Raw genomic sequence first — 13,822 nt, 5'->3', positions numbered from 1 at the left:
TTTGAATCAGCTGTAACAAAGAAATGTTTTCTTGTTTAAAGGTTAATATGCTGTTGATTATCTGTTAAAGCAGAGAGGACGTTCTGAGTTCAGGTCCACTTTAAGGCTATAGGAGGGTCTTGAGACTTTTATATTTGCAAAAGGAGGCTCAATTAATCAGGTCACATTGAATTAGTGATTAAATAGCATAATTAGCATACATTGTGCATCTGAACAGATGTAATTGTCATTTCAAACAGAAAATTTATCAGAATTCAGAAACATTTAATTATTCACCAAGTATGACCGGGCCGTGCCCGGAATTGGATTTGACACGCACATGGCTCAGAACATTAAAATAGATACAATATGAATAATAAAACACACAATAAGACACAATAAGCAAAGTGTAATCAAGATACATTATAACAGTGTTTTAACAGTCTATCGGTAACACCAACCAGCAGCTGCAAACCTAGATGGGGAGAGGGGGAGGGGATGCTGGAGAGAGTTCAAGAGGTTGATGGTGGAGGGGCAAAAACAGTTCCTATGCCTTGAGGTCCTGGTGGAGATGGCCTAAATCCAGATAGAAGCCTACTGAAGAAGTGGTGGTCTGGGATCTTTATCTTTAACGCTCTGGAGCGTAACATTTTGCAATTAGAGCCATATGTAATTACGATGTTGAAATTCAATTGATTTCGCATAATTCATTCATAAATTTCACATAATTAGGCAAAATTTTGCATAATTTGTAGCAATTTTTGTGAAGACATCATGTATGGGGGGTTTGCTATTAGCTGGTAAATTTGGTACAAAGTTATGTGAAAATTAAAAAACAATTCAAAACCCATCATAGCAAAAGTATAAACAAATGTATTGATTAAAAAGTCTATTAAAAGACAAAACAGTGTATATCCCCAAAGTTTATCCCACTTTGGGGATATACACTGTTTTGTCTTTTAATAGACTATTTAATCAATAAATTTGTTTATACTTTTGCTATGATGGGTTTTGAATTGTTTTTCATTAGTCTTTCAGTGTGCTAAGCACCCAATTGTATGTGATTTTTTAATGTGAAAATTAGGCAAAATTATGCATAATTGTGAACAGTTCCTGATTACGATTACCAATGAAATTAATGATGATTTTTACCAAAATTTTGCAATATGATTTTGCATCGTAATTTCAAATTATGACTCATGCCAGTGGACAAGTAAGCTACTTTCATGCTCACCATGGGCCTGGGGCAAACACATTATGCTTGGGGGGAAACTGGCCAGGGGTTTGCCCCACTCATCGAAATATTGAACGCAGCTATCCCCAACCGAGCCCTTTCGAGTGAGATCTTTCAAGCAAGCTGGATTTATTGTTTCAATCAATTCAGCCAGAAATCGATCAATCTGGCAGCCATATTTTAGCATCGATCTCTGTCATATTTGATTGAATCGCCCAGATATTGATGCCACAAATTGAGAAATGTATGGGCACATGAAGGCTACAGATAGAGTAATTTGGGGCAGGGATGTTTGAAAATAGCAGTAACAAGGGACTGTTTTGTCTACATTTACCCTATCATTCTCTAGCCTGTCAGGAAAAATAGATAGATAGACTGAGAGATAGATAGATAGATAGATAGATAGATTAGGTAAAGAAAGTATGGTGAAGGTTGGCAGGTATCTTGACCTACTTGGTCTTGCAAGCTGTGATGAATATAACAGAATCATAATCAACAAGCTTACTCTCATTCCTCCTCCTCTGCACTGCACAATAATCAATAACAAAGCCCAGCTTGCTGAGGGCATTTTTCACAAAGCTTTCATCATAAGAAAAACCCTGAAACTTTTCTCCTCCAACCATAACGTAGCATGCATTTCTAGCCCCCATTAGTATCAGGTGGCCTCCGGGTCTCAGCAGCTTTGACATTTTTTCCAGGTTCCTCAAATAATCATCTTCATCCTTACAGATGACATCCATTATTAATAAACTGGTGATGCAGTCAGCTAGTGGAAGCACAACTGGGTGAGTAATGTTTTCATTTTCAAAGTCACATGATATAATGTGGCTGATGGCTGTCTTTAACTGCTCATCCTTGTCCTGAATTTGAACACTGGGGGAAACAAATAATGGAGGCTTTTAAATGATCTTGTAACACAGCAGAACTGAATAAAAAATCACATACCATGTTTCCCTGAAAATAAGACATCCCCTGAGCATAAGACCTAGCAGGAATTTCAAGAATGCTTGAAATATAAGCCCATCCCCGAATGTAAGCCCTAGCTAGCAGCAGCCCACATGACACCAGCAAGTCACGTTCAATACAATGCCTGGATACAGGAGAGCAGAAGTCTAATGTGAGTTCTACAGTCCAGTATATTTGTGTCAGGCAATTTGTGTTTTTGTTGGAGCCAGCCCTCCTTATCTTTGTCATAAAGTGATAAGCATCAGCAGCGCTTCACCTCTTCCCAAGACACACAGCTTATCCTATCATAACTTTGAGGAGCCTGATCTGCCTGCAAGAAATAGACTATTACCCACATGAGCAGCAGAATCAGTTTCTTGGAAGTGAGAGCCAATATCTGCAAACCACAAGCTCTGTGCATGCTGCTTGTGTTTCATTATGGCATGCAGTATGCACATTTTGTATTATTATTATTATTATTTTTAGTATTTATATAGCGCCGACATATTACGCAGCGCTGTACAGTGTATATATATATCTTGTCACTAACTGTCCCTCAAAGGAGCTCACAATCTAATCCCTACCATTGCCATATGTCTATATTATGTAGTGTAAGTACTGTAGTCTAGGGCCAATTTTTTAGGGGGAGCCAATTAACTTATCCGTATGTTTTTTGGAGTGTGGGAGGAAACCGGAGTGCCCGGAGGAAACCCACGCAGACACGGAGAGAACATACAAACTCTTTGCAGATAGTGCCCTGGCTGGGATTCGAACCAGGGACCGAGCGCTGCAAGGCGAGAGCGCTAACCACTACGCCACCGTGCTGCCCATAGGAAAACTACCCGTGTTTCCCCCCAAAATAAGACATCCTCTGAAAATAAGCCCTAGCACATCTTTTAGAGTAAAAATTAATATAAGACAGTGTCTTATTTTTGGGGAAACACGTATGGTTTTATGGTTTTAACACTACACACGAATACAGTGGAATAAAATACATCCCTACCTCCAATAGCGGTTTCACAAACAAAACCATGCTGCTCACGGAAAAAAGGGTTTCACTTCCACTGACATTAAAATGATCTTGTAACACAACAAACCTGAGGGAGCCAGTCCTAGACTCCACTTGGCACAGTCTTAGCACATCAGATCTTGCAGCCATTTACTAAAACTCTCCATTCTACTCTACTTCTTCCCCCATCTAACTCTCCTCAGTTTAAATAGGGTGAAATGAACATAAAGTCCTTCATTCCTTCAAGAATTGCATTTACACAATACCTCACCTCTTTCCTTCTAGCTTGGCGGCATGGGCTGATGTGTGCTCCCAGCTATAAGCGCCAGTACGAGCGTCCTTCCATCTGCTTGTCTCCATGTTACATCTCTCATTGAGCTTCAGTATAATTATATCCTTGAAGATATCACAAGATGAGTAGAGATGATGAATGAGAGAACTAACACTAATGTCCACCAAAACATCTCCCTTTACAAAACCTGCAAAGTTGTTAAGAGTCATATTAATAGATTATACGCATGAAGCTGTTCACACAGGTTTTCCACAACAAGAGATATTTTTTGGAGGGTTAAACTATTAAGTAGTCTATTAACCTTCCTGGGTTCAATTTCCCCAGGATTTTTGTGCAAAAAGTGACCAATTAATTTTCATAACCTTTTTTTTCTGTAAATTGCCATAATGTGTCAAGCAAGTGTCTAGTATACAGTGCAGGAGAGTGTTTACGTGTATGCACGTCAATACTGTTCACATGTTTTGTATATTGAAGTGTATAACCATAAATACTGGTAGGGAGGTTAACAGACCTATCTCAGTCCCTTGGTCATTCTCTTACAATAAAAATGTCTCTGAACAAAACATAATAATTCAATTAAAATAACAAACACAGAACATTTATATCGCGCTTTTCTCCTGGCGGACTCAAAGCGCCAGAGCTGAAGCCACTAGGATGCGCTCTATAGGCAGTAGTAGTGTTAGGGAGTCTTGCCCAAGGTCTCCTACTGAATAGGTGCTGGCTTACTGAACAGGCAGAGCCGAGATTCGAACCCTGGTCTCCTGTGTCAGAGGCAGAGCCCTTAACCAGTACACTATCCTTCCTTTTTCATTCTGAGTTTTCTCCTTTTCACAACCTGGCCCAAATGCAATAATTTATGCAATAATTTGTTTCTCCCTAATTTTCTCCTGGGGAATAATTTTTCATATCCACTTTAAAATACCTTTTCAGTACTTTGCAATTGAAAAAACTTTACAATTGAAAAATCAAAATAATATGCAAAAAGTATTGTTAATGTTAATTTGACTATTTTTCCTTGCTGGTGTTTTAAAATACTTCGACCCACATGCAATTAACTTTTTCTCCTGAGTTTTCCCCTAGGAGATAACTTTTCAACTTCCTTTTAAAATAACTTTTCAGCATTTTGCAATTGAAAAAGTACCAAAAAGTAAATGAAAACGTGCTATCAAAATTATTTTGAGTACTTTTTCACTTGCTGCTGGTTAAAGGGCATTTTATTGAGAAGGCCATGGGCCCATATGCAATTCACTTTTTCTCCTGAGTTTTCTCCTAGCTGATATTTTTAAACTGTCAAAATGCTTTTTAAGGCACCAACAAGCAAGAAAATACTCAAATTTATTTTAATAGTACTTTTTTTCACCTACTTTTTGTAACTTTTTCAGTTGAAAAGTGTTGGGAAGTTATTTCTAAATAGAAGATGATAGATTATCACCTTGGAGAAAACTCTGGAGAAAAAAATAATTGCATATGGGCCTTTGTCACTAACATGACTTTTAAGTCACCAGGTAGTAAGAAAATATTCTAAATAGTTTTGAGATAAGAAGATCATAAATTATCTTGAAGGAGAAAAAGTTTATCAAATCATGGAACATCTACAACAGTGCCTATCTCTTTTTGTCAATAAACCTGTTTTTAATTGGCTACACATAATTGCAAAAAAATAATTTACTACAGAGATCTACCTAAGTCACTTACACTCCTCAAACCAGAGCCAGTATTGCTACAGATAAACCTGGCAGAGAATTGCAAGGAAATGGTTACGCTCTTCCACGTAGGACCCCAGACCCACCATATGGCCAGCTTCAGAGCCTATACCAATGAACAAAAGCAAGGAACATTTTCCTGTCCATACCAATAATCCATGCTAAGAGTTGTGCCCACTGCCCAGCCAAAGGCAATTAGGAAACTACCACTACTAGTGCAATCTCAAGGGTAATCCTAGGCCTGACCCAGTAGCCATGCAACAGTGTCTGACTATATGTTCTATGGCACAGATATTGGTTGCAAGCAATTACAAATATATGATAACCCATGGGTGTTCCATCAAGCCTCCAGTGTGACTCTTCGGTCCTCGCTAAAAATATCAGTTACGATAGATGATAGATTGTGAGAACTGAAGCACTGTGCAAAAATGAGATTATCTATTCAACAGCAGTTAAAGTAACTGTATTACTTTCATAGGGAAGTTTTGCTGTGATATACATACCGGAGCTGAACATGTAATGAAAATTCATCATAGGAAACGTCACAGTGTCATCTAAGAAGATCATGTCTGGCTTGTCGGAATAAAATGTTTCAATGTAATCTCTAGAATCAAAGTCATGCTTATTGTAGAACTTCTTTGGTCCACAATCCATCTTGGGAGGATCTCCTTTACTTGACTTTTCCTCTTTCTAATCTGTTTTTCTTCTGTGTTCTCTTTACAGTCATCCATCCCCCAGAGGTACACCTGATACTGCGTGATTTTTTATTTTCCTAGAACTGCTTGCTTGGTCATGGGGATTCAGATGACTGAGCTGTGCAAAATAAACTACAGATTATTCCCATCTAATCCAAATAACAGATCATGCTCTGTGTTCATGTGAAGGTGTAGAATAAAAAGAAATACATCGTATTTTTTGGACTATAAGATGCACCTTTTCTCCCCTAAAAGTGTGTGTGTGTGTGTGGGGGGGGGGGGGGGCGGGATCAGTGCATCTTATAGTCCGTATGTTGCCCTGCAGTGGCTCCAAATGCCAGCTCCTCCGTACAGCATCAGCAGTAGCAGAAGATCCAGGGATGAAGGAATTGGCGGCTGATCATCATGTGCCAGCTGTAGTGCTCAGGAACCTCCCAAAAAGGCATCGGTACCAACTGAAAGAGGTGCTGATTGCTCTTGTCCAATAACAGGAGACAGAATCTCCAGTAAACATGTCACAGAGGAGCTTGTCTGAAGGGCTGTCAGCACCAATTAGAATCAAGCTTTCCTGAGTGTCAGCATGATTGGTTTACAGCAATATCAGTCACGGTGCTGTAATTCTGCCAAAAGAAACTCTGGCAACAGATACCTCGGTAATCCTCTGGGGAGCCTCTTTCCTCTTCTCACTCCACTGCGTGTTTTTGGTCCATCTTAGTGACGATCATAATCAGCTAATTATGATTACATGAAATGTTGCATATATTTTCGCAATTACACCTATGCGTAATTATGATTTGTAAATTCAATTGATTTTCTATTAATCATTCGTAATTTTGCATACATTTATGCGGGATTTTCACATAATTTTATGCCAACTTTAGCAGTGAAGTCCCCATACATGCTATTGTCACCAAAATTGAATTTTTCAAAAAGACCTTGCAGTTTTTGAGAACATCGATTTTAAAAACACAAAGAGAAATGTTTTTTTTTTAAACTCAGAAAAAGGACAGTTTAAAAACCATTTTTAAAATCGATTTTCTCAAAAACTACAAGGTCTTTTTGAAAAATGCTTTTTGGACCTTTACCTACTATTCACCTTAACACATTTAGCAATGTTGGTAATAGCATGTATGGAGGTTTTGCTATTAACCGCAAGAATCGACACAAAACTATGCGAAAATTACACAAACATTTTCAAGAAATTATGAATTATTACAATTCCAGACAAAATTAATTACAATTTTTTTTTTTATTTTCGCATTACAATTCTGCATCGTAATTGTGCATTTTGATGCAAAAATTACGTCTATGTGAAATTTGAGCTCATCACGAGTCAGTCTGCCGCACAGCATGTTACTTTCATTTTCCTTGTGCTCTGCAGTGTCCACTGTTTAAAGATAATGCTCTGCACTTTCCCTTCACTCCATTGCACAGTACCCAGTCCGTCTGCTGCACAGCTTGTGCTCTGCTAAGCTCTGCAGTTTCCACTGTTAACCCATGCTTGTGTTGTCAGTTGGCCTCACTGCTTTTTCCTCTTTGCACTGGGCACTTTTTAAAGTGAATGGGAACCTGTTTTTAAATAAAAAAGTCAGATACTCACCTAAGGAGAGGGAGGCTCTGGGTCCCATAGAGCTTTCCCTCTCCTCTTCTGGTCCTCGTTGTTGCGCTGGCTCCCCCGTAGCGGTATTCGACCTTATTATCGGTCAAATACGGCTGTTCCCCCGCCGAAGGGAAGCTTCGGAAATGCTTCGGGTGCCCGAGTGCTCCCGAAGAAGGGGCGCTCCACACTGCGCATGCACGAGCGCCCTCTATGATGCACTTGTGTGTGCGCTGCCTGTCTTCGGGAGGACTCAACTCCCGAAGACTTCCGAAGTCCCCGCGGCAGCGGATGCGAACGGGGGAGCCAGCGCAGCATCGAGGGCACCGGGAGAGGAGAGGGAAGGCTCCTTAGGACTGAGCCTTCCCTCTCCTTAGGTGAGTATCTGACTTTTTTTTGTTTAAATATGGGGTCACATTAGCGTTAAGGCCTAGGGCACACCAAAAATCACTAGCGTAATCACAAACCCTTAGCATTTTTTGAAGTGATTTTTATAAGCAATTCCAGGCATGTCCCTAATGATTTTCTATTTATCCCTAGCGAGTTTTTTGAAGTTTTTTTGTTTTTATACTTCTTGTACACTTTGACTTGGAAGACATCAGCTTTAAAAAATAAACGCTAGGAAAATCGCTCTGTTCAGCACTTTTTAAAGCGATTTTCCACTTTTCCGATACTTGTCTTTGAGGCATAATCATCTCTAAAATGCTGCTAAAATGTGTTTTCATTTGGGCAAAAATGACATCGTTCTGATGTGAAAAAAACCAAACACATTCTCCAAGTGCTTTACAAAATGCTGGCGATTTTAAAAGCACTCAGAAGAACTCTAGGTGTACACCTGCCCTCATTGGTCTTTGGAATGGTCTCATTGGTCTCATTGCCCTCATGCTCTCATGCCCTCATTGCCCTCATGCCCTCATTGGTCTCATTGGTCTTTGGCTCAATGACATCATCTCATTTGTTACAGTACCCAGATCCGGATGTCCGTTGGATATCCGCGGGTACCCGCGGGTATCCGGATTATGCGGCCAGATACCCGCATAGAGCTATCCAGATATTGGCCCAGGTATCTGGATCTGGATCTGACCTGGATAGTGTAAAAATGGTCGGGAACCCGGGTTTACCCGGGTACCCGGATCTGGATGAGCATCCCTGATATTAGCAATATTTTGATATACAGTGGTAATTCCTTAAGCCAAAACTAGTCTGAGCAATAGTGATTTTCTTCAGACAAGAATCCTCACAGTGTGCAGTCCATTTCAACAACTGACCTGACTGCCAATCAAACACAGGATTATGCTGTTTGAGTCAAGGCATACCTAACACTGCTGCATAGGAAGGCATATCAAAACAATAAAATTTGAAACTTTCTATACGCATAGATCCTACTTGCATAGTAACTTCAGAAGTTGAGGACAAAGATTGACCCTTCTGTAAAGTAGAACCATCAATAACAGTAATACAAACAGTTTCTGACACGGCAACAGTAGGAATCTGCAATTTTTGGGCTAAAGATCTATCCATGAAATTTCCCACAGTCCCACATTCAACCAAAGCAAGACACTTGTGGACATTTTCTCCATAAATAACTGAAATAGGTAACATGATGCGTTCAGATTTAAGAGGAAACACCTGTACACTTAAAGGAGTTTACTCAACCTCATCTAAGTGCTGAAGTTCCAACTTATTTTTCTTTACTGGACAAACTAGAGCAAAATGTCTTGTACCCCCAAAATAGAAACACAATCCCTCATTTCTACTCTTAATTTTTTCCACCACAGATATCTTAGAAACACCTAACTACATAGGTTCAGGATTGTCAAACACAGGAGACTGAAACAGATACTGGAGGATCAGCTGGGATTGGTGGAACTGAGGAGAACCAATCAGGTTTCAAAGAAAATGATTTCTCCTGACATCTTTCCCTCAGACGTCGATCAATCTGAATAGCAAGATGGATTAACTCTTTCTATCAGGTACTCCCACTCTGGCCAACTCATCCTTCAACTGGTTGGGTAAGCCAAGCCTGAATTGATGTTTCAAAGCAGCATGGTTCCACATGGTATATCCTGCCCAATGTTTAAACTTATTGGCATAGTCTTTAACAGGACTTTTTCCCTGGCGAAGATCCTGAAGTACAGTTTCAGCATGAGCTCCCTTACAAGGGTCATCATATATGTCCGATAATGTTTCAAAGAATGTAGTAGTATTGGCAAGAGCAGGATGTTGTTGTTCTAATAAACGTAGGGCCAAGGCCTGGGGTTCCCCTTGTAACAAATAAATAATAGCCCCAACTCAAGTATTTTCATTAGCAAATGTTCTAGGCATCAAGAAAAAATGTAAATAACAAACACTTCGGAATAACCTGTACTTAGCTCTGCCTCTGAAAAACCTCTCAGGCAGAGGTAGTTTGGGTTCAGGGGCAAGAGTACAGAGAGCAGAGAATGAAGCAGTCTCATTGGCATGGATATCATTTGCATCAACAGAGGCAGGAGCAGGGGTTGGTACGAGATTATTGAGTTGTTGCTGAATTTGAGTATAGTTCTTCTGAACTTCTTCCACAGATATACGCAACTAGTGTTGGGCGAACAGTGTTCGCCACTGTTCGGGTTCTGCAGAACATCACCCTGTTCGGGTGATGTTCGAGTTCGGCCACATGGCCGAACTAAGAGCGCATGGCCGAACGTTCCCCGAACGTTCGGCTAGCGCTGTGATTGGCCGAACGGGTCACGTGGTTCGGACCCGAACGCGCTCTGATTGGCCGAACGGTCACGTGGTTCGGGTAAATAAATACCCGAACCACGTCATATCTCCGCCATTTGTCTGTGGGTTTAGCTTTGGGTAGGCAGGCAGGGTAGTTCGCGCTCCAGCCACGCTAGCCAGGGTCCCCCCCAGTCATTGTGTGTCGCAGCTGGGAACAGTAGTACACCGCTCGCTCAGCCACACTATATATAGCATTGTTTACTGCCACTGTGTACCTCGCTCAGCCACACTATATAGCATTCTGTGTACTGTTCTGTGTCTGCTGGGAACAGTAGTACACCGCTCGTTCAGCCACACTATATAGCATTCTGTGTACTGTTCTGTGTCTGCTGGGAACAGTAGTACACCGCTCGTTCAGCCACACTATATAGCATTCTGTGTACTGTTCTGTGTCTGCTGGGAATAGTGGTACACCGCTCGTTCAGCCACACTATATAGCATTCTGTGTACTGTTCTGTGTCTGCTGGGAACAGTAGTACACCGCTCGTTCAGCCACACTATATAGCATTCTGTGTACTGTTCTGTGTCTGCTGGGAATAGTGGTACACCGCTCGTTCAGCCACACTATATAGCATTCTGTGTACTGTTCTGTGTCTGCTGGGAACAGTAGTACACCGCTCGTTCAGCCACACTATATAGCATTCTGTGTACTGTTCTGTGTCTGCTGGGAACAGTAGTACACCGCTCGTTCAGCCACACTATATAGCATTCTGTGTACTGTTCTGTGTCTGCTGGGAACAGTAGTACACCGCTCGTTCAGCCACACTATATAGCATTCTGTGTACTGTTCTGTGTCTGCTGGGAATAGTGGTACACCGCTCGTTCAGCCACACTATATAGCATTCTGTGTACTGTTCTGTGTCTGCTGGGAACAGTAGTACACCGCTCGTTCAGCCACACTATATAGCATTCTGTGTACTGTTCTGTGTCTGCTGGGAACAGTAGTACACCGCTCGTTCAGCCACACTATATAGCATTCTCCACAGAAAATGCAGACCGTCTGACTCAAATTAAAATGAATCAATCCTGGATTGGAAACGACTACGCAACACTCCAGGACCCCAACCAAGTAACATGACCAATGAACATCTGGGATGGTTTAGCGTTTCCGGTCCCTGTTTATTGAACCTCTCATCTGTATTACACTTATGACTGCATGGCGGCAAAAAGCATTGCTATATCCGCACGCTTTTTGTCCTCATGCAAGGCCTGTGTTGTTGTGTCTCAAAAAGCTTGGCCTTCTCCTCCTGCGCCTGCTCCTGTTCCATCACGTCTGCTGCTGCTGGGTTAGCATTTCCAGTCCCTGTTTATTGAACCTCTCATCTGTATTACATTTATGACTGCATGGCGGCAAAAAGCATTGCTATATCCGCACGCTTTTTGTCCTCATGCAAGGCCTGGGTTGTTGTGTCTCAAAGCGTGGCCTTCTCCTCCTGCGCCTCCTCCTGTTCCATCACGTGTGCTCTGTGCTGCTGCTGGGTTAGCGTTACCGGTCCCTGTTTATGGAACCTCTTCTCTTTATTACATTTATGACTGCATGGCGGCAAAAAGCATTGCTGCTATATCCGCACGCTTCTTGTCCTCATGCAAGGCCTGGGTTGTTGTGTCTCAAAAAGCGTGGCCTTCTCCTCCTGCGCCTCCTCCTGTTCCATCACGTGTGCTGCTGCTGCTGCTGGGTTAGCGATACCGGTCCCTGTTTATTGAACCTCTTATCTTTATTACATTTATGACTGCATGGCGGTAAAAAGCATGCTATCCGCATGCTTCTTGTCCTCATGCAAGGCCTGGGTTGTTGTGTCTCAAAAAGCGTGGCCTTCTCCTCCTGCGCCTCCTCCTGTTCCATCACGTGTGCTGCTGCTGCTGCTGGGTTAGCGTTACCGGTCCCTGTTTATTGAACCTCTTATCTTTATTACATTTATGACTGCCTGGCGGTAAAAACCATGTTACCTGTGCAAAGAAACATGACATTTTCAGCATTTAAAAGACAATTTTTCCTTTGAAACTTTACAATCAATTTTCTCAAAAACTATAAGCTCTTTTTGCTAAATTTTTTTTTCCTCTTGTACCCACTCCCAAGGTGCACATACCCTGTAAATTTGGGGTATGTAGCATGTAAGGAGGCTTTACAAAGCACAAAAGTTCGGGTCCCCATTGACTTCCATTATGTTCGGAGTTCGGGTCGAACACCCGAACATCGCGGCCATGTTCGGCCTGTTCGGCCCGAACCCGAACATCTAGATGTTCGCCCAACACTATACGCAACTGAGCAATCAGTTCACAGAGAATTTCTATTTGAGAACACCACCCGTTGGCATCCATCTTGCAGGATTTGGGGGATTCTGTCCTGTGATACTGTAAGGCTTGACAGGTTATGTCCCCAGTCAGTCTCTATGCCCCAATCTATTACGGCAGCTCTGAGCCTGACCCACATCTTCACCTATAGACAAGCCCCCACGTGAACAGGACACGTTATTTGTCTCCTGACTACGGTTACCTCCAGGTCTTAACTGCAAGACATACAGACTGAAGTAAAGAGGAATAACCTGTTAGAACCCTAATGAGGCTAGTAACACAGTTCAATAGTTCATCAGTATCTCACAGGGTTATTGCCTTGATCCAGTGGGAGGAGGCTGTCAGCATCATTTGTCAGGAGTAGCAGAGATGACAAGTGCAGATTTCCAGATATCAGAGGAGGGATTAAGCAAGTCCACATGCAAGATTTCAGGCAATAGGTAATCTAGGTATGACACAGTTCATGCAAGATTATTCAACAGGCAATAGATGCTCCAGACAGTATGTGATATAGTTCATATGAAACTGCATGCAAAGTTGTTCAAGTACTGATAGGGATTAGTATAAGTATACTTTTGTCCAGTCCAGGTGGCATGGAAGAAATATCCAGTAAACAGGCAATGGTCAGTCCAGGCGGCAGACAACAGTATCCAGTAAACAGGCGGTGGTCGGTCAAGGTGGCAGGCAAGAGTATCCAGTAAACAGGCAAGTGTCGGTCCAGGCAACAAGCAAAGAGTATCCAGTTAACAGGCGGGGATCAGTCCAGGAAGCAGGCAAGGATATCCAGGAATCAAGCAAAGGTTAATCAAAACAGACAGGAATAGTCAAATACAGGCCAAGGTCAATATCCAGCAATCTTTACAAGTGAGTGCGCACCCAGCAACTAGCCAAAGCTATGCTTATCACGGGCCATGACTGGGAGCACTCTGCAGGTTTAAATACAATTCATCATCCAATCAGTGGCCGGCCACACACTGCACATCCAATCACACAGCAAGACCCTACCTAGGCGTCAGGCTGTAATGTCAGCTGACACCGCTCTGTCAGCTAACCGGAGTCAGCTGACAATTGTTTACCTTTGCGAAAGGTGTACTAGGAATGCGCCCTCTGCCTATCAGAATGTGTGGCCTGAACACTAGTGACAGCGTCATCAGCGGGGAACAAGCGCCAAGATAGTAGAGAGAGATGGCTGCACTTCCTAAAGCAGGCTGCATCTGAATGACTACCAGCATAGGTGTGCATAGCCTAATTATAGGCGGGGTACACATCTTGCATTGCACTTTTGTGGCAAGAAAAAACCTATATAACACAGTGGG

General features: G+C 42.1%; 1 protein-coding gene across 1 annotated transcript; it reads right to left on the bottom strand.

Moving 5' to 3' along the window:
* Nucleotides 1-969: 969 nt before the first annotated feature.
* Nucleotides 970-5,871, bottom strand: LOC137525419 (indolethylamine N-methyltransferase-like). Its single transcript, XM_068246497.1, has 3 exons — nucleotides 5,666-5,871; nucleotides 3,439-3,646; nucleotides 970-2,086 (listed from the first exon to the last, which is right to left on the bottom strand). Exons 1-3 carry the CDS (start codon nucleotides 5,814-5,816, stop codon nucleotides 1,663-1,665), a joined length of 783 nt encoding a protein of 260 aa, XP_068102598.1. The 5' UTR covers nucleotides 5,817-5,871; the 3' UTR covers nucleotides 970-1,662.
* Between the last annotated feature and the right edge of the window lie 7,951 nt (nucleotides 5,872-13,822).

Source organism: Hyperolius riggenbachi, chromosome 7 (assembly GCF_040937935.1).
Source record: "Hyperolius riggenbachi isolate aHypRig1 chromosome 7, aHypRig1.pri, whole genome shotgun sequence".
Taxonomy (NCBI): domain Eukaryota; kingdom Metazoa; phylum Chordata; class Amphibia; order Anura; family Hyperoliidae; genus Hyperolius; species Hyperolius riggenbachi.
This window is presented reverse-complemented; position numbering and strand designations above follow the sequence as displayed.